This window comes from Paroedura picta, chromosome 9 (assembly GCF_049243985.1).
Source record: "Paroedura picta isolate Pp20150507F chromosome 9, Ppicta_v3.0, whole genome shotgun sequence".
In the NCBI taxonomy this organism is placed as follows: Eukaryota; Metazoa; Chordata; class Lepidosauria; order Squamata; family Gekkonidae; genus Paroedura; species Paroedura picta.
The window spans coordinates 65,101,460-65,123,140 of record NC_135377.1 but is presented as its reverse complement, the minus strand read 5'-3'; the positions used below and the strand labels follow the sequence as shown (position 1 = coordinate 65,123,140).

Below are 21,681 nucleotides of genomic sequence, written 5' to 3'. Positions count from 1 at the left end.
GTGAGAGAAATGTCCTTTTCACGTTATTGTGCAGGATACACACCTGAGACATCCCAGAGAGTCTTGAGGCAGGTTTGAAGGATGCATGCTTGTATTGAGGGAGGATTCTGCGTCCTTTGTTCAGGCTTCCCATGCTGGTTGAGGGTGGGGGGTTCCAGTTGTGCATCACAATGAGATACTTGAGTGATATCTGGACTATGCTGTTCTCTCTGCACAAAGCATGACATAGGAAGTTTATTCCCCAATAAAAGTCAGAGTGTTCTTCTCTGAAGCATGTACAGTATCCAGATTCTTCATTGGTTTGGACAGCCTGGTTCTTGTTTCTTGACACTACCGTACTGACTTGGCTATTTCTTGTTACTCTTACCATGGTAGATGCTATAGTTAATGAGCGGTCCTGAAAAGAGGAGAACCTAAAGGTTATGATGCTCTGGGATTTAATCTTGGGAAGTTTAATCTGGAGTCACTTTCATCCCAAGTGGTGTGCAATTATTTTCAAATAGCTTCTTCCTTCAAGGGCAGTTTCTGGCTACTGGCTTCTGGCAGGCAAATGCTGCAGCCACCTTTTTGGGCCCCGATAAATTAAACCTCAGTAGACACTTAAGGCCTGAGATACTAGAAAAAAGCAAAACGTCAACTATTGATGTTCTTCACTAAAATATGGTGTATGAATTTGGAGTTTATTCTTTTGTGGTTTGAATTTAAATCTTCAAGTGTCTAAAATAAATGAATCGGGAATTAAATGCAATTTGGAATTATCATGGAAAGAGGGGAAATGAATAAGAAATGTATATTACAAAGTGTGCTATTAGGGAGAACTTTAAAGTTCTTTAATCTGCAGAAATATGAACCTTTTTGTTCATTTGTAAAAATGCAGTCTTACTAAAGTGTTCCACCTAGTGGAACATGTTGGAGATTGGCAGAGAGAAATTACTATTCTGCACAGTTTGAGACTTCAGAGGTATACTTGAAAGCCACTGGTTAAGTTCCGGTTTCTGATACTTGTGAACCCAGAACGTGGAAGAAAATGGAAGAAATGACTGATCTGTATCATAATGTACATGTTGTCCACTGCCCCAAGTCTACCTGGATACACACTTTTCTTGGATGCTTTAGGATGCTTTGGGCTGATCCTGCGTTGAGCAGGGGGTTGGACTAGATGGCCTGTATGGCCCCTTCCAACTCTATGATTCTGTGATACCTTTGGCCGAGGCTATATATCCAAGAAAATAAATAAATGCTGCAGCAATGAGGCAGGGCAGGGAGAGGAAAAAACACTGTTTTTCTTTCTGAATACCCATTTATTTACTGAAGTCGACCAATGCTACAGTGTGGGGTTTTTGCTTGTTTGTTTGGCTTACCTTTACAAATAGTTGTTGCTTACCCTCTTGATCTCAGTAAATGCATTACTTTGATTTAGTAGTCGAGGCATCTTTGCATCTTCTTTACTGCTGTTTACCGTTCCTGGATTAAGAGGTTGAAAGAATAAAAAGGAAATATTTGTAGAGCTTTGAACAGACCATTGTCTGGGCTACATAACTGAACATTATGCAAGTGTCAAACTGCAGATGAAAGCATTTCAGGTAGTCCCCTTCTAGGTTTTTTAAAGTCAGGCTCAACCGAGTTAGAATCTAAGGTCTTGTTTGCCAGGCAAAATGGTCTGGTATGCCACTCTTGGCATGCACGACAGAGGTAAAACTTTGCTTCTTTACAAAAGTCAGCAGTGTGTTTAATACTACAGAGGGGTGGGATCTGTGGCTATCAAAGCTTACTGGATTATACCTTTGCAGGGACAATAAAATGCAATTTTATCCTTGCATTTATTAAACCTCTCTAGCACGTTGTTCTGATGATCTGATATTTGAGCAGAAGCTCTATGGTAAAAACAGCTTCTACCATAGAGTTTTTGCCCCATTTGCCCAAACATCACTGTTATGATGTTTCTTCCTGTGTCACGCTGGTGACATGCCTTGGACTTTCCTCTCTTTCCTGTTAAGTCTACTTCTGGCTAGCTGATTTCCCTTTGCCTGCATGGGGCAGTGGTGATGATTCTACTAGCTCATGAGATGTGCTTTTCCCAGAGCAGGCAGTGTGATGCTTGCAGGTTTGCATGGGCAACAGATCTCTTGGCAACTTTTCAGTAAGCTTGGAACATGTGAAAGGTCATTTGTTCCTGGGCACAGGAAAAGTATTTGAAATTTCTAAGCAGCAGTAGTGTCACATTTCTCTTATGTTAGTAGCTGGTTCTTATTTCATTCTACTAAAATAAATACATGCAATGAAGAAATGCAGATTTTTTTTTGGCCTTGCAAACCAGCAACATTCGGTTTTCAATTATCATTTCCCCCTCTGAACATTCTGCCCATGCTAGGTAACAGGAAAAGAGAGAAAGAGGCTCTCAATCTAGTGAGCATTGGAGTGAGTCAGTTGTTGCTTTGAGTCGGCCTTTTCCAACCTTTTGATCATAGGGGACGCCCTGAAATATTTTTCATGGAGCAACCCCTGAAATGAACCCCAGAACCCCAGAACGGTGACTTGTCCCTTCAGAGAAGTGGGCACGGAAGTAAGATGCAGAGAAAGAGCATCTGTAGAGCAACAGGGGAAGTGGGCTCCAATGATGTCTAGTGATGTGAGCAGCCATTACAACTTCTGGGAAAGTCCACATAACCCCAGGGTTCTGTAGAACTCTGATTGAGCATCTCCAGCTCCCACCTGGAGGCTAGCATCCCTACCTTTAGCAGATTCCTTATTTGAGCTTGACCCTAAATGAATACATATGAGCAGTGTTGAAATTAGTAGAATCTAAGCTTTATGATGACTTTCCAGGGTATTCTTGCTGACTGCGGGTTTTTCCCTTTTTGTTTTTGCAGATAGCCAATCAGACCTGGAGAACGCAAGTGCAGGAAGTGAAGCGCTGGATTTGACCTCTGGTGAAAGAGACCACGCAGAGGAGGCCACGGGACTTCTTGAACCTGAAGGCAGCCCCAAAGAGGAAGACAAGCTCGACTCGTCTCCAGGAGACGAAGACGCCCAGATCAAAATAAGCGAGGATGAAGAGGGGCCGGAAGAAGACTCCACCAGCAACAGAAGTCTGGACCTCAATTTTGCGAGCAAACTGATGGACTTCAAGCTGGCAGAGAGCGACCAGAGCGCGGGGAGCGGCGTTCCGACTGAAAAGAGACCCACCTGCAACATTTGTGGGAAATCCTTCAAATCTGCCTGCACACTCAGCCGGCACAAAAAGGCCCACGCCCAGGAAGAAAGGAAAGACGAAAAGAGCAGCGAGGACAAAAGCAAAAGTGTTCAAGATGGAGCCCAAGCACATGTGGAGGACCTTTCTTCTGAGCAGGGAGAGCCCTCGAGTGACATGAAGGTAGCAGAGTCTCCCTCAGACGGTGAGGCCACGGGAAAAGAGAACGAAGAAAGCGAGAGCATCTCCGAGGGAGAGAGCACGGAGAGGAAGTCTTCTGAGAAGAGTGATGATGACAGAAAGCCGAAAGCTAACGGCTCAGCGAAGAGTGAGTCCAAGGCCGACAAAAGGAAGAAAATCTGCACAATTTGCAATAAGAGGTTTTGGTCCCTACAAGACCTGACGAGGCACACGAGGTCCCATACAGGTAAGACGTTGCATTGTTGTAAGGGGAGGTGGTACAGGTGATGCGCAGAGAGGGCAAGAAGCCTTGTGCCTTCCTCTATGTGCCTCTTAAGGCATAGACATGCCTCCAGGATTCAGGTGAATTCACCAGACCATGTGGAATGGATTGGAGAGGGAAGCGTTTTTAAACAATGTAAATGACCGGAGCGTTTTTTTAATTTGTGGATCCCCCCCCCCTGCACTAAGTGTAGCTGAGTAAGCACTTAGAAGCAGTCACTGAGAAACAATTGTAGGTTCTCTGTCAACCATCATTTGAATGTTTTGAATGTGATATACAACTGTTTTTGATTTACCAAACTGAACTGAAGAAGGTACATACCGAAACTTTTTCAGTTCTTTCTTCTTCAAGCAAATTCTGCTAATAAATATTTTCATCGAAGGAAGAACCTGTACAAGTTTCTTATCTGTGGTTTACTGTAATTAGCAAATTCTGCCACACAGTCTATCTCTTTGTTTCATTTCTACACTGTGTGTTCCTTCTTTTGTTATATTCACAATTGGCAAACCATTGTCATGGTACCTGAATTCCAATAAGATACCAGGGTGGCCAAAATGTGGCTCTCCAGATGTCCGTGGACTATAATGACCATGAGCCCCTACCAACATGGTAATTGCAGTCCATGGACATCTGGAGAGACACAGTTTGGCCACCTCTGGGCTATCTCCACTTAGCTGTTTGGCCCATGCCTATTTATTGATTTCGTTTTTTGAACAGCTGCATAATTTCCAACAGTGGTGTGTAGTCTGCAGAAGCGGGGTGGGGAGTTGCATCAGAAGAGAAACCACATTATTGGGGGAGCCCTTAATGCTCTTCACTAGGGAAACAATCTATTTGTCCTTGTACAGATGCCTTCAATCATGGTCACAGGCAGTGCCAGGCAACCAGTGGTAAGGTTGTGGTAGGAATATGAGGGCTATGATGTTTAAAAACCCTCACAATTGACACAGGTATTTGCCAGAAACTATGGTAAAACCTAGAGCTCCCCCCGTAAAAAAAACAGAAGTAACATAGTGCTGCATAGGATGCTGTTGTGTTTCTTCCCCATGGGAATGGGATGGGTGGGCAATGCCTTGTGCTCACTGGGTGAATAGGACCCGGGTTGCAGGCCAGTTGCCTTGACTGGCTCCTGAAGTCTTCTTTTGAGATGCTGCTCAGGTCCACCTAAAAAGTCATCTCTCTGGGGGCCAGCTTGGTGTAGGTTTCCCCTAATTTGAAAAAGTGCCTTACTCCAGCAAAGCACAGAAGAAAATAAAGCTCCATTCATTTTATAAGTGCATAAAGGAATTTGCTATTTGATTAGAGGTTGGACAGGAAATGCTGATTCATAAGTTGTGTTTCTGGAGTTGTACTGTGCCAATTGGAAAATAATTTTTACCATTTTTAGAGGAAGGAGCGTACTGGAGCCACAGAAGAAAATGCTAGGTTGTTGGTTGAACTGCATAAAATTTGACTGCAAAAAGCACATTTAAAAGCAAGGCATATGTCTGCAAATCTCACAAATCATTCCTTATTGCAGGCCATCTGTCAAACCAATCATGATATAATCCTTAAAGGCACCTATCTATGTATCTGTTTGCAATGTCAAAGCCTGGTTTCAAAAAATCTGTTAAGGTACATATTTTACAATTTATGTGGTATTAGATTAAAGGACAAAATATGCTTATTTGCTTCATAGGAAGTGTTTTAAGATTGTGAGGCTACAAAGGAGCTTAAAAAGACTTGGACAAGGTTGAGAGGGTACAGAGGAGTGATAAGAATGATCTGGGCCCTGGGGATCAAGCCCTATGAAGAAATGCTGAGGGACTTGGAGAAGAGGAGGCTGTGAGGGGACATGATGGCTATCTTTAAGTATTTGAAAGGTTGTCAGAGGAGGGCAGGGAAAGGTTCCTGTTAGCAGCAAAGGATGGACCCACGATAATGGGTTTATACTACGTGTAGAACGATATCAGGAAAACATTTTTCTCAGTCTCAGTAGTTCAGCAGTGGAATTGGCTGCCTAAGGAGGTGTTGAGCTCCCGTTCACTGGCAGTCTTCAAACAGCGGCTGGACAGATCCTTATCCTGGATGCCTTAGGCTGATCCTGCATTGAGCAGAGGGTTGGACTAGATGGCCTGTATGGCCCCTTCCAACTGCAGGATTCTAACAGGAAGCAATGCCAGCCTGACCTGACAACAGGACAACAGGTGTGTTAGAACATAGGCCTTATAAAAGATGTAAGGGGTGATTTCCTGTGGAGAAGTGACTGAACAGGGAGTGAAGCCTTTCCCCTCCTGTAGTCCGCCGTCCAAATTCTTACATGGTGGAACTTAATTTCAGACTTGAGGCCCAAACAGGAGAAGAGCAACAGAGGAGGAGAGTTAGCAGGAGGAAAGAATGGGAGAAGGAAAGGTTCAGTGACTCACACTCTGCATAAAACTTCCCCTGACCTTTATGTTCCAAATCATAGTTTTGATAGTACCCTAGAGAATTTTTGATATTATGCACCCAAACTAACTTTTGTTGACAAAGTTGGTGGGGGTGGGGGGCATTGGCTTGGGCATTTGCTTTTGGGATTGCCTTCATCCATCAACCTGAATCCCAGTATGCACATTCTGAGGTAACAAGATGACGTCTGTTCTCTGGAAGTATAGTCACAGATGACACTAAGAACATTCTCTCTTGGTTTGCTTTGCCTTAGACCAGCAAATAATTACAAGTGCATTTGAATTTTGGTCTGAATGTCCGTAGAATAAAGATTGATTCCACAAAAGTGATAACAATTCAGTGCAAGCCATTTCTTGGGAGCATGGCTTCCATGTTGCAAATAAATGTTGTCAAGTGGTAGCAGCATCTTGTCAGTGCAGTATCTTCTGTAGTAGAAAACAAAATGTGGTAGTGCAGCATTTGTAGTGCACACTCATTATGGAGACGCATAACACGGACAAAATGTTTTTAACTAGCTTGTGAAAAATCCCCTAAGAACTGCGGACTTGCGACACGTTTATTTCCCCTGTGTTCTGGCACTTACATTTTCTTATCTGGTCGAGCTGCACATTCCTTTATTTAAAAAACCCTCCAAAGCTGACATTTTAAAAAGAGGAGATGAGGAACCTTTTAACATCTGTTTCTTTTTATCTTTTTCTTAGGGGAGCGACCTTACCAGTGTCCAACCTGCGAACGGACCTTTACTCTGAAGCACAGTTTGGTTCGCCATCAACGTATACATCAGAAGGTAAAGAACGCTCGGCATCATGGGAAAGAGAGTGACCGAGAGGACAGTCGCTCCAGGGGCGATGAGGACAGCGAAAACGAATCTCTCCATAGCAGCACCAACCCCATCTCTGAAAACGAGTGTGACCCGCTTGCGGGACCTGGTAGCCTTTCCCCCCTCACCCGAAGCCGGAAAGAGAGCCTCGCCAGTGCGGCCAAGGATTTAATTAGCAAAGATGAAAGGCCTAACGTCCGAACGACCGGCCCTGGTTTTGCAGAGTCCGGCAAGAATGCACCGAAGCAAGCGGCAAAAGAGCAGGAGTCTCGAGGGAACGGTGGCCACCAGAGCTCATCGGGATGCGTCCCGGATTTTCTGGAGACGCATAACAACAAGAAACCTTCCATGAGTCACATTCTCGCCTCTGCAGAGAGCGCTCCTCAGCTCTTGGGAGTTGAGTGACAGCTGTGGCATCAACCACACCCCAGCACCCAGAACAACCGTGATGGAGCCAAGGGTGTTGGTTCCCTAATCCCTCCGTGCTGAGTCAACCTGTAGTTGAGATGCAGTGTGTTGGGGGTGGGGTGGGGGAGGATGGCAGGCTGGAGTTCAGTGCCATAAGCCTTTCAGTATAAATAATGCAACAGACTACAGTTCTATACTGATACGTGTGCCTTACTACTTTATTAGGACTTTTCGTATCCTAGATTTTTTTTAAAAACAAAAAAGATGATTTTTTTTTTAAAAAATATTTTAATGAAACTATTTGGAGAGGATCTTTTTCATTTAAGCATTAATGTTCCTTTTTTTTTGTATTGAGGTGTGTGAGCTTGTTCTTGTATATCTGTGTTAGCCGCTGTGTGTGTTCTCTGAGCTGGAAACAAGGGGTCAGAGGGGCGAGGAAGCCCCTGGAAACTGCAGCCAATAACTGGAATAATTTTTTTTAAAGAAATCCCCAATAGAGGAACTAGGGATAAAGGTGTTGATTTGTTTTTCTTCTTTTCTGTTGTTAGATTTTTAAAGATATAAATATATATATATGCCACACGGGGTGAGTTAATCCAGCTCTGAGTATTAATATGTTGATTAAGGTTTTCAAAGTTTGGTCCAAGCCAAAAACAGGAAAAACAAAATTTGCAACCGCAGATTAGCTTTCCACCCCCCTCACACTAGCAATGATTATGTTCTAGCTACTGTCATTTTGTAAATGGCTCTTTCTGTCTATTGTGGACTTTGAGCATACAGAAAGAGCTGCATAGTGACTTTAAACAAAAAAAAAACCTTTGGAAATTATGCACCCGCTGTTATATATGTTTGATTTGTGCTTCAATATATTATTATTATTATTTTTAATATTTTATAAATGTTGTCAGTTTGCTAATCTCTGCGTTCAGCAGAAACCAATGGGCAATATTTGTCCACGGAGATGTATGACGCAGCTTGAATTGCCTGCTTAAATGTTTCTGACTTGATCTCTCTCGCTGACTGTCCCCCGTGGGTTTGCAGCTCTTCTACTGTATTTAAACAGAACCCCCTCTTCCTCTGATGAGAACATCCAGCGGAGGCCGATTAAGCAGTGATCAGGAACGTGTTCGGGAGAGGTTTATTTGCCACAGTTCGATGTGAGTGAATAGAAAGGGAGGATTAAGTGATTGGCTAGCCCAGGAATGGCCCAACTGTGGTGCTCCAGATGTCCATGGACTACAATGACCCTGCCAGGATGGCAGTCCTGTAGTCCATCCAGAAATATAGTCCATGGACACCTGGAGTGCCACAGTTGGGCCACCCCCGGGCTAGGAGTCGTCTCAGGGGAAGAAGGCTCTTCAAATGCACGTGGAAGGCACTGCAAATGTATCGAAGTTTGTTTGAAATGGCAATAGTTGCATTTTCTTTCGTTGTTTTTACATTTACGAGCAAGATGAATCAGTCTTCCAGCTGAAAGATGGAAAATAAAAATAAAATTGAAAGCCTTAACATGCTCTTGCAGCCATAATGTGCTTTAAAGCAAAAAAAATTACTACTGGCAATAAAACTACAGGTAACTATTAGACACGTCAGGTTGACAGAATAAAGTTTCTTCTCAAGGTTTCTAGGGTTGACGTTCAGATGCTGGTGGTTTTTTTCCCTTCCCCTCCCTGAATTTGCAACGAGGGTGAAAGTTGGGATTGGAATGTGTGTCTTGTTGCTGGCAACAGGAGATGATGTAAGGTGCTGGTATTATTTGGGTAAAGTTCCATATGTCAGGTAAGCAGGCATGCTGGGGAGGTCATGCGAAATCCATTCATTTTGAAAAGCAAACATGGATTTCAGTGGAAACTCCTGTTTAAGATGGCTGCATTATTCAATTCCGGTGTTGCGACTTAAGGTGCAAGTACAGAATGGGGGTAAAGAAACAGAATGTCATTAACTTTGATCATGCTGCAAAGGCGAGGAACTGACGGGAGTCTTGCAGACACATTTCACGAGACACCCCCCCCCCCTTGTGTCTTCTGCCAGTTTATCTGATTCTGTGCTCTTGTCTGTAAGATGCAGGGACAGGAAAATGACATTGGAATGCTGGCCATGATCCGTACACAGTGACTTCCTGTTTTCTCCTATGAGGAAGGGAGGTTTATGGAGGTTACAATAGTCCTGTGATCATAACCACCATCTGCTGTAGGACTTAAGCTGGTTTCCATCCTGGTGTTCTTGTTCACATTGACTTGTGGATCCTTCTGAAATAGCTGTAGCTTATAGAATGCTCAACGCCCATATCTCATCCTTCAGTTTTGAGGACAGCAGACAAGCGGTATTCCTGGAGCCCCCGCTTTGGTGTTTCCTCCAACTCGGACCTCTGTGTACATCAGGGGTGGCCAAACTGAAACTCTCCAGATGTCCATGGGCATCTGGAGAGACTCAGTTTGGCTACCTCTGGTGTATATCATTATCTATCCTCAGAGTCTATACCTCAAGAGATACTCCGGACCAAGCACCATTTGAATGAATGGAACTTGTATGGGGGAGAAAACTATCATGCATCATATGTTCTTCAAAAAAGGATTTTTTTTTCTGTTTTGGTCCACTGCTTCCTGGAATTCCAAATCAGGCAGCACAGGAAGAGTTGAAAAATGCACCATCCAGGAGTGGTAAGATCCTTCATATCAAATTAAATAGAGAGAGAAAGAATAATAAGATATTTTATTTTGAAACCCATTCTGCCAAAATAAGTTTTAAAAAATCAGTACCGGTGATTCCTTAAAATCATTCTGCTATATAACTTTAATCAAAGGCAGTTCATGCATCCCTTGATTTTTATTGCTATTATTATAATTATATAATTATTATTTGGGGTGGGGGGTATTTTTGTTTTTGTTTTTTGCGCAACTCTCCACACTAAATGACATAATATTGTGGGGGAGAAGCCATTAACTAAACAAGGTTTGGCAAACCTAACTCCCCCCCCCCTTCCTTTCTCCCAGATTCCGAGGGGTGTTCAGAGCCCCCTTGTGACCTGCTAGATGCTTAATTAACTCCTGAAAAGGGCACAGCATCTGCCAGTGGGAGGGCTGTCCTTGTCCGACAGGCCTGAACTAAACTTTATGCTGCAGGAATAATGTAGCAAATAAATTTCCCAGCATCCTGCCGGGACGTCTGCTAGCAATAATCACTATTGATTTAAAAGCTTTATTTAGCCTTTATCTATATCCTAGTAGAGTATAAAATCTTGCCACATTTTATTGATGCTTTTATTAGTTTGCATTTGATGGAGGAAGAAAAAACCCTTGTTTGTGATCCACCCCGCCCTTGTTACTTCACCTTCACAACTCCCTATATTAAACTGTGAAACTTGTACTGTGTTTAAACTATAGGCGAATCTAAGGTAGGCTTTGTCTCGCATGTTCAGATAATTGGTTGCTCTCCATTTTTACTTCAAACCCGCCCCACCCCCTTCTCTCAGGGCTTAATGAAGACAGAACAAACAAGCATTTCCCCCACCCCACTAAAATCCCCTTCTTGGATTTTCAGTCACTACATTAAGAACATGATGTTGAAATCGTTGAAAGGAAAGGAAACCCAATAAGCAAGCAGAGCTGGTGGTTGTCCCTATGTTGAAATAGCAGCTCTGGAGAACAGCTCTGTTGATGGTTCCGTTGCAGTTTCTGAATGATTCAGTATCCTCCCCGCCCCTTTTTTTAACCCTGACCCATTACCCTATAACATGCACTGGAATGTCTCCTGTCCAGTGATGACCCTGTGTGTATTGCTAGCCCCTTCGTTGGTTTTGTCGTGGAACTGTGGTGTCGAGGGCGGGCGGAAATGGAGATGGAGCAACATCAGAACCTATAATTTTTCAAAGCCATTGTGGAGGAGGAAACAGCAGAAATGGGTGTAACTATCCCTTGCCTCCTCGGTGTAACAAATCCTTGCCTCCTTGCCTCCATTTCTCACAGACCCTGTAGTGTCATATTGCTTTTGAGGAGCCCGAATATCCACTGTAAGCTCCCTTCTGTAGCCTTTCTATGCTGGTAGTACAATTGTTACCAGGACGGGGAGGAGGGAGGGAGGGTGCCTCTCCTTTTCTCTACGCAAGAAGGAAGTTGAATCCGAAAAAAATAATTTTCAGCCCATACAAGGAAAAACAACAACATTTAATGTGTAGAGTTTATATGTATAAATATTTTTTTTTCTAAAGGGAACTTTATAAAACTGCTGCTACAAGTTGTGTACAAGACTGGTTTATGCTACATGAACAGAATCACACGTTTTTGTTTGGGTACTTCTACTCCTCCTCTTATTCAGTTGTATGTTACTTCCAAATTCAAAATGATGAAAATAATGCTGTTCTGTATAAAACAATCTACGCAATAAAATGTTATATTTAAAAAAAACATAGTGTTTTGAAATGGGTATGGCTCTTTGCATGACTTACTACAGGGGTAGTCAAACTGCGGCCCTCCAGATGTCCACGGACTACAATTCCCACAAGCCCCTGCCAGCATTCGCTGGCAGGGGCTCGTGGGAATTGTAGTCCGTGGACATCTGGAGGGCCGCAGTTTGACTACCCCTCACTTACTATATTGACGGTGATGGGGGAGTGGTTCTTTCCCAGTGAAACTCTGAAGTATGCATGGGCAGACAGATGTAATGCCAACTGCACATAGTAAAGATGTAGATAAGTGGATATGAATTAAAAATACACGGCATGAGCTCCCAGAAAACATCAGGGCCCTGTTGGAGCTCACTGTATTCTGCAGGGCCTGCAAAACAGAGCTCTTCCACCAGATCTATGGTTGAGGCTAGTAAAATAACTACCAACCACATCGTATTGGCCTTCTGTACTGCACCCCCCCCCCCCGGGTTTGGATATTACATCTACCAGTGGGGTTTTTAGAAGTGTTTTAGAAATGTTTTTAAAATACTGAATTGGGATTTTAGATGCATTGATTTACACATGTTGTTCCCTTCCAGTTTGGTGTAGTGGTTAGGAGTGCGGACTTCTAATCTGGCATGCCAGGTTCGATTCTGCACTCCTCCACATGCAACCAGCTGGGTGACCTTGGGCTCGCCACGGCACTGATAAAATTGTTCTGACCGAGCAGTGATATCAGGGCTCTCTCAGCCTCACCCACCTCACAGGGTGTTTGTTGTGGGGGGAGGAATGGGAAGGCGACTGTAAGCCGCTTTGAGCCTCCTTCGGGTAGGGAAAAGCGGCATATAAGAACCAACTCTTCTTCTTCTTCTTCCCTGAGTCTGCTTTAGTGGAGAGGGTGGTCTAGAAATTCAAAGAAAAAGTTTAACATTTAAATAAAATGTATGGTTCAACTTGCAAACTGAAGCTAAGTAAATGGTTCATTTGACCTTATTTCTAGACCTGACTTTTATTCAGCACAGTTGGAACCCAAGGCAGGCATCAAGATGACAACTACGAATAACCGTAATAAAATCAAAGCAGCTTTTATTTGATGGTCAGTGGCAGGTACAAAGGCTCTCACTTGTTTTATATTCTTTCGGTTCTCATGTTTGTTGGTTTTTCCAGCAGCTTGTTCAGGTACTCCAATGCAGATGTGCAGCTCTGTGCCTGCGTATGTGTGCCTGCTGGTGTGCTGGTACCGCTGCTTCCCCTCCTCTGCCCTCCCCGTGCCGTGGCGCTGGCTGCTACGGGCACAAACGGCAGCTTTGGACACCAAAGCACCCAACCCTACTGTGTAGTGCTAGTGACCTTTTAGCGCCTATAAGTTTCAAGCAAACTCAAATTGGTCTTTATTTAGGATATCACTTAGCATATCAAATAAGATTGTATTAAATGGGTTCGATCAAAATCTCTGTCCTGTGAGTGAAAGTAGACCTTCAGAGCTTTTCTGCATGCCATAGTTTTAGCGTCATTCTTACCCTCTGAAGACGCTATATTCCAGGTGCTCCACATACCATTGCCCACCTCCCATGTCCAGCCAGCAAACTGCTCGCTATATTCGTCATTTTAAAGTGCAAATTGGTGAATCCCAAAAAGGGGATTCACTAACATAAATAGTGCTATCCCCCAGTGGACAACCAGCAGGCCAGCAGCCAGAGAAATGTATGGAGGCGAAGAAGCACAACCTCTGCCTCCAATGTCCCTACCTCACACCCACCTCCCTCTCCCTTCTTATGGGGGATGGGAAATGCTTTTTCAAAATGGAGAACAGCCTGGAGCAAAGAATAGGCACACAAGCATGCAGGCGATGCCAGAAATAAAAGTATTTTTTCCAAAGGTGTGACACAAAGCATGCCTCTCTAAATCCCCCCCCCAAAAAAAATCAGGAACGAGATTAATGTTTAAAAGTATCTAAAGACTCGTGATCCCATAAGTAGTAGCATCCAAAATAGTAGCATCTATGCATAGGTGTTTAAACGGAGAAGTATTAATTTAAAAATATTAGCAGGCATGGTGGGACCTTTAAAACATGGAGAAAGGGGATTGGCTGCCTGGCTTGATTGACAGGTGGAAGAGGGTCACATATAACGTGCATTGCTCTCTTCCACTATTTCCAGCAGCAGTTGTGGAGGGTGAGAACCTCGAAAAGGCGGCAGACAAGAGTGAGACAGCAAAAAGGTGAGGAGTGTTATGCCGCCATTCAGCTGACATAACACTATTTACCCATGTGCAGAAATGCCCTCACTTGTGCAAAAAGGAAGAGGAGAGTTCTGTTGATCTTTTCCCCTGTGGTACAATTGGCTGACTAATTCAACCTCCCCATCTGTCACAACCCTCACGGCCTGGTTTGTTGAGAGGTTCAGTATGTGTGGGTTGGCAAGGGGTTACTAAGGTGAAATGAAGCTATTAAGAAGACTGGATAATCTGAAGGTATTGTGTAGGACTATGGGTGGAAACCTGGCCTTCAGGGGCTAGTTACTCCCCTCTCTTCTTTCGACTCACACCCAAGGTTCCAGAACTGACTGGCTGTTGTTCCTGGTGAGAGAGAGTGGTTGCCACCAATATGCGGATGACATCCAGCTCTATCTCCTGATGGATGAGCGCCCTGACTCTCCCCCAGAACCCTTAGCCAGATGTCTGGAAGCAGTGACAAAATGGATCAAGCAGAGTCGCCTGAAGATCAACCCTGCAAAGGCGGGGGTCCTGTGGTTGGGTAGGAAGGGACCATGGGAGGAAGCGTGCCTGCCCACCCTGGACGTTGTGCAGCTCTCACCAACCCACACCGCCAGGAACCTAGGCGTGACCCTGGATGCTTCCCTTACAATGGAGGCCCAGGTCACAAAGGTAGCGCGGCTGGCATTCTACCACCTCCACCAAGCCAAGCTACTAGCGCCCTACCTGGACCCAGAGCACCTAGCCACAGTGATCCACGCGATGGTCACCTTTAGGCTGGACTTCTGGAACTCGCTCTGCGCAGGCCTACCCTTATCCTTGATCCGGAAACTACAACTGGTGCAGAATGCTGTGGCCAGGATTCTCACGAAAACACCGTGGAGATCCCACATCCGGCCGGTACTCCAACAACTTGGCTGGCTCCCAGTTGAATTCCGGATCAAGCTTAAGGTTCTGGTAATCACCTTTAAGGCCGTACACGGTTTGGGCCCAGTGTATTTGAGAGACCGCCTCCCTGCCTATACCCCCAAAAGAGCCCTATGCTCTACCACCTCCAACTGGCTGCAGATCCCTGGCCCCAGAGAAGCACGTCAGTCCTCAACAAGGACCAGAGCCTTCTCGGTCCTGGCCTCCACTTGGTGGAACGAGCTCCCTGAGGAGATCAGGGCCCTGCCCAAACTTCCACAGTTCCGCAGGGCCTGCAAGAGGGAGCTCTTCCACCAGGCTTTCACTTGAGGCCGACTGACGTAGAACAGCTGCTGAACCTCCAGACTGAAAGAACCAACCCATGAAAGAACCAACCCCCAATGTTACTGTTGTTATTTGTAATGTGGTTTATGTTACATACTGTTTATGATAGTTTATGTTACATACTGTTGGTACTACACATCGTTCCATGTAATTTGTATTATATAATGTTCAATGTAAACCGCCCAGAGCTGCAAAGAAATGGGCGGTATAAAAATCTAAATAAATGAAATAAATAAATAAAATAAATTTTATCTGGGAAAACCTGACTACACAATGGGATTTCTAACCCCTTGACTACTGCCTTCACCACGCTGATAGAGGTAGAAATGTGGACCTTATAGGGATGCCAGCCGCTAGGTGGGAAGAGAGAAGATGACTTGTCAGACTTGCAGAAAGCAAATAATCCAGGAAGCTGACTAACAGGCTACACCAATAAAATCAATAAGCAAAGTCCTCTTTTCCCCCACTCATTACAACAGTGGAAATAAAAAGCCCATCTCCAGTAAATCCATGGATTGATGATTGTAGAAGTGTTACCAATATTTGAATAAGGGGCATATAGATGGTAATTGTGTATGGACTTTACCAAATTATTCAGATCAGCTCAAGTTTAAGGTTTTAGTACTTACCTTCAAGGCCATCCATAGTCTGGGCCTGGCATACCTAAGGGACCACCTCTCCTTATGCCCTCCGATGGCTCTGCAGATTCCAACTGGCTGCCAGTCCCTGGCCTGAAGGAAGTACGTTTGGCATCTACCAGGGCCAGGATGTTTAGTCCTGGTCCCTCGGTGGAATGGGCTCCCAAAGGAGATCTGGGCCCTTTTGGAGCTGGCACAGTTCTACAGGACCTGCAAAACAGAGCTCTTCCACCAAACTTTTGTTTGGGGCCAATAACTTAATAACATCTGTGGCCCTCTGCTACAAAACACCTGCACTGAGAAACACCTAGCCTGGAGACTTATGGGCAGGGACTATCTGGAGGCTGCTATAGCTTAATGGAATTGCTACTATGTTCTTATTACATTTTATACTGTTAATAATGTTATTGTGTTGGTATTAATTTACTTTTAATTTTAGCATATTATGTACACTGCCCTGAGCCATATTGGGAGGGCGATATAGAAATTTTAATAATAATAATAATAATAGTAATAGTAATAGTAATAGTAATAGATAAATATTTGAGGTGTCCTTTTATTGCCATATTTTAATACTTCCTAACAAATGCCTTTATGTTCAGTTGTCAAAATTCAGCTTGTGAAATAACTACCATGCAGAAGTAGACAGCCAAATTAAACCACCTCCCCCATCTTCCTAAAGCTCTGTAGTCCTGAGAGAATGCCTGTGGTCATGTTATTTAGTTACCTACATTCAACACCATGTCTTGTCAGCAAGCCACCGCTGGTATTTCCCATCAGTATTGAATCTCTCAATCTGTTCTGAGTCTGTTGCAAAACAGTAAGAATTAAAATGTTTCCATGGCTTGTTTTTCTGTCAAGCTTCCCTAGTCATTGTTCTGACGCCCATGAATCTGCTGGTTGCAAGGTGACTTTTGTCTGGTGGACATCTTAGCCTGCAATTTAAAGTAACCAAGGTTTGTCACCAAATATTATTCATATGATGAACATTTCTCAATTCTCCCACTGTCATTCTGGTTCTAGGTAGGGATGCTAGTTCCAGGTGAGACCTGGGGAATCCCCTGGACCGTTTCCACACAAGGAATTTGCCCCCGGACGGCCTCTAGTTGCTGGCGGGTTTTAGTGCTGCTTCCACATGATGTCAGCAACCCAAGGCTGTCCAGGGGATGGCACAAATTTTAGATTTGCCTCATGATGAGAGAAATTGACAAAACTGAATTTGCCACTCCTTGACCGATTATGCACTGGAGGTTTCATGCTGGGCTGCAGGCTGGAGTTTTAGTTGTGGCAGGTTGCCCCACCTCTTCCTCCACCCAAATGGGGGAGCATTTGGCCTGGTGCACCTCATCCGCCCCCGATTTGGCCTCCTGCGCAAGAGCTGGGGCAGTGAAGTTCCCAGTGCATAAACGGTCCTTATCACACTCCACATCGGGGAGCAACCAGGGGCAAGCCCATATGGAGGGAGAAATATGCAACAGTCTCGCTAGCATTGTCCCGCTCTCGCATCCACCCTCCCCTCCATTTCCTGCTCGCAATTTTTTTTTTTTATGGCATGGTCCACATTGCTGCAGGATGGCAAAGCTACATTCCTCAAGTTAAAATTAAATCCTCTGTCCATTATCCTTGTCTGTTTTGGAATCAGGCAGCCAAGGCACATTCCCGTTTGTGTTTTCGGGTGTTTAGGTTTTAACAGGGAAAGGAGGGGGGGCATGTGGTGATGCAGCCCTCTTCTGACCAGCTAGGTGTCCATGCTAATTGTTTTTAAGCCTTACTGTTCACACAAAATCATGGTCCAGGTACTATGGCCAACCTCTCACAAATCTACCTGAACAGAGAGACCAAAACACCAAGAATCCCAAAAAGGGGATTTTATTTTTTAAATTAATTTTGGGGTTGAGGGGGGAAGGAAATTTGAGTCCCGAAAACAACTGCCTCCTCCATTTTTTCAAATGAAATTGGTTGTTTTGGTCACATCTCTTTGAGGGGACTGTCAGAGCAAGTCGCCGTGAAAGAAACTTGCACATCTTTTGTCAGTGCATTGATGCTTCCCTTCAAAATCTGACGCTGTAAGCACAGCCTGTTTAAACATCACAGCAGAGCGGTATCCGACTTCCTGTATGCAGAGGAATTTTAAAATAAGAACTAGCAGCCCAGCCCAACATTTTATTGTTCCCAGTTTCTTTTGAAAGTTGCTTCCAGCTTGGCATAGATGGGATGAAACTATGGGCTTGTAACCAAATTAGATCTGTGAGCGCAGCTTGTGGGATTGGAATTTCCTATCTCTGCTTCGTACTGTAGTTCAATCAGCTCCAAGGAATGGCTGTCCCGGGACCCTCGGGTGCAGCGCTGAGCCTTTTGTGGGAATAAACAAGGGGGAGAGGGAACTGGCAGTAATATGTCCCTCCTTTCCAATGGCAGAAAACAGCTGTTTAAAAATAATAATAATTTAAAATAAAATCTGTCCTGGAAAAAAAAATCAAGGGTTTTAAGATGGTAGAAAGGATACGAGCCCATTCCAATACGTGTGCCTTTATGAGGATGTGCAGATTAAGAAACCCTTGAAATTTAGGGTTTGCTATAGGGCCTCTTGTGCCTATTCATCTGCCCTCCTAGAAGGCTCATTGCACGAGAATGTGGTCCTATAAATTTAACTTTCCAATTGTCATTGCTCTGATGATTTAAAAGAAAAAGAAAAAAACAGGTAAGCTGTTACCGTTTATTAGAACATTTTCCATTGGCAAGACTGTCCCCGTTCACTCTTTTTCTCTTTTGCTGGAAGTCGGCACCGGGCACGTGTGAAATGTGAACCAAAAGAAACTATGAATATGGCCAGCAAGCAGTCTTGGCTGACGACCATTTGGGACCATCATTGACACCAGAAACTTTAGTGAATAAAAAACTGGCTGACGATACCCGGGCTGAATTTCAAAACATGACGGAAAGCAACTCATGAAACACCTAAATTAGCTGGTCCTTTGCTCAATCTTCACTTTCTGTCCCACTCCTTTATGTTGGATTATGCAAGATCTGTAGTGTGCAAGACTCAAGAAGATATGAAGAATACCCTACAGGGGGCATTCAGAGGAGATGTATATTTAGCATAGTAAGATCAAGAACTTTCTTCTTCAGATAGTCTTTTCCAGTGTCCTAATTGGCTCATTTGGAGACTTCCTGCTCTTATGAGCATACTTTCTACCTTGCTTGCCCACTGACTTAATTAAGACAGCAGAGATAGTTACACTTAGGATTCTCTCCCTGTTTTTTCTATACATAGTTGTTTCTCTTCATAATTTAAAACTGTTCTATAATTTGAGGCAGCCAGATGCTGCACCCCTCTTTGCAAATTTAAACTCTGCCAACACTTTCTTGCACAAGAAGAAATGAAAGTCTTGTCATGCAGGAATCAAAACACAGCAAGCTTAATAAACCAGCCTTCCCTAAATTCTTCTTTGAAATGTCTCCAGTTCCTTGTATTTCTTCCAGATTTTGCAACAACAATTTGTACATGTTGCTAGTTAACAGCTGAGAGCCCCTGCAGTGGCTCTTGGGGTACTCACTGGTATCAAAAGACCTGTACGGGCATGCAGAGATGTCAATTCTGAATTGCCAATTTGTGTCAAACAGAAATGCCAACAGATGCTAGCATTCCCTCTACCAGCAATTTTTAAAACATGCAAACAACACGATTACAGATGTTCAAATGGTTGAAATTACACTACCTCTTATTTATTGTGTTTGATGAAAAAAAGCATAACAATGATCCTCAGAAGTTAAGAACATAAGGGAAGTGATGTTGTATCAGGCCAATGGCCCACCAATGATCTGTGTCACACAGTGGCCCAAACCCAGGAGCCATTAAGAGATCCACCAGTGAGATCACTCCAGAAGCCCTCGCAAGCACCAAGAATATAGAACATCACTGCCCTAGCAATAGCATTCCAACTATAATGTAGTGGCTAATAGCCACTGATGGCTCTCTCCAGATGTTTATTCAGTGCCCTCTTGAAGCTGTCAGTGCCTGTAGCTGCTGCCACTTCCTGCAGTGCTTGTAGCTGCTGCCACATGTTAATTGGGCGAAGGACTTCCTTTTATCTCTTCTTAATCTACTGCTCAGTAGTTTCATTGAGTGCCCATAAATTATAGTATTGTGAGAAAAGGAGGCGTATGAGGAACGGCTGAGGGAGCTTGGTATGTTTAGCCTGGAGAGAAGATGACTAAGAGGTGATACCAGTAGCCATTTTCAAGTACTTGAAGAGCTGTCATATAGAGCAGTGGTCCCCAACCTTTTTATCACCGGGGACCGGTCAACGCTTGACAATTTTACTGATGCCCAGTGGGGGGGCTAGTCTTATGCAAGGGACGTTGCTGCCGCTGCCTGAGCCCCTGCTCTGCTTGCTTTCCTGCTGGCACCCCTGACCTCCCGCCACCCACTGGGAGGTGCTGCAGGAGCAGCTGCGCAGTGTCACGCCGAGGGGGAGCCCCAGCCATGGCGGCTGCTGGAGAGCACCAAAGGTGAGCCGGTGGCAGAGTGGCAGGGCAGCCCCCGAGGCAGCAGCTGGGGAGGAAGATGAGGAGGAGCCGCAGCCCGGTACCAACTGATCGACGGACTGGTACCGGTCCCCAGACCGGGGTTGGGGTTCAGCTGACATAAAGGATGGAGCAGAGTTGTTTTCTGTTGTCCCAGAGGGTCTGACCAGAACCCGTTGGTGGAAATTAATTCAAAAGAATCTTCGGCTAAACATCTAGAACAGGGGTAGTCAAACTGCGGCCCTCCAGATGTCCATGGACTACAATTTCCAGGAGCCCCTGCCAGCATTCGCTGGCAGGGGCTCCTGGGAATTGTAGTCCATGGACATCTGGAGGACCGCAGCTTGACTACCCCTGATCTAGAAGAAGTTCCTGACAGAGCGATTCCACAGGTGAAAAAGGCTGCCCTAAACTATCCTATGAGATCAGCTGGTCCTTTAAAAAATGTTCCTCAGGCCTTGGCTCCGAGGCCGCTCTGGCGCTGAGGTTGGGACTGTTGTTTTAATTAAGGCTTTTGTAAACTGCCAACATCAGAGTGACCCTAGCCTCTGATCTTTTGTTTCATGCCCGTATATGATTCTGGAGTCTGAAAGCTGAACGCCCCATATGTGAACTTCCTTTCTTTCCATAAGCTGTCCCCTTTGGTTGCCACAGCAACGGCTAGGAGGGCAGTGAACCATGTAAACACCCTCGTGCCTTCTCCACTCCTGATACGGACGGACCCCCCGCCACTCACTTGAAAGGGTGCAGAGAAGTTGCGGATGTGCAGGAGAGTGTGTCTCTGTAGGCCTGACAGCTTCTCCTCTTGTTCTGTTCTCCAAAGCTGTTAGCTGGATGCTTTCAGGAAATCCTTCGGCTGCCTGCTAAATTTGGTTCCTGTCTGGAAGCCGCAGAGTGCAGAGAACTGGAGGCTGAATGGGGGATAGCTGTGGTGGGTAAAGGAGCAGAACGGCTACATCTGCTACTGCATTCAGTTAACAAAGTTTGGGGCCAGTGGCATGCTTTATCACACAATGAAATGGGAGTTACAAAACTATTTGTTGTTGTTGTTGTTGTTCGATTTATTTCCTGCCACTTCCGAAGCCGGCTCGTGGCGGGTTACAATATCCAATAAAAAGCCATTAAAACCCCCATTAAAAGACATAAAATCACAGAACATGGCGGAACCCCCCCCCCATCCCCACTACCAGAGGGGTGAGGAAGGAGAAGAAGAAGAAGAAGAAGAGTTGGTTCTTATATGCCGCTTTTCCCTACCCGAAGGAGGCTCAAAGCGGCTTACAGTCGCCTTCCCATTCCTCTCCCCACAACAAACACCCTGTGGAGTGGGTGAAGCAGAGAGAGCCCTGAGATCACTGCTTG

At 44.7% G+C, this 21,681-nt stretch overlaps 1 protein-coding gene across 11 annotated transcripts in view; it reads left to right on the top strand.

Annotated features, from left to right (window-relative positions):
* RREB1 (ras responsive element binding protein 1) overlaps positions 1-11,713 on the top strand; it is a 161,799-nt gene extending 150,086 nt beyond the window's left edge. For all 11 annotated transcript variants that reach the window (XM_077353133.1, XM_077353127.1, XM_077353132.1 and 8 more), the window contains 2 exons: positions 2,871-3,617; positions 6,782-11,713. In XM_077353133.1, coding sequence (XP_077209248.1) covers positions 2,871-3,617; positions 6,782-7,305 — 1,271 coding nt within the window. In that variant the 3' untranslated portion in view covers positions 7,306-11,713. The remainder of the gene's footprint in view (positions 1-2,870; positions 3,618-6,781) is intronic.
* The last annotated feature ends 9,968 nt before the right edge of the window (positions 11,714-21,681 follow it).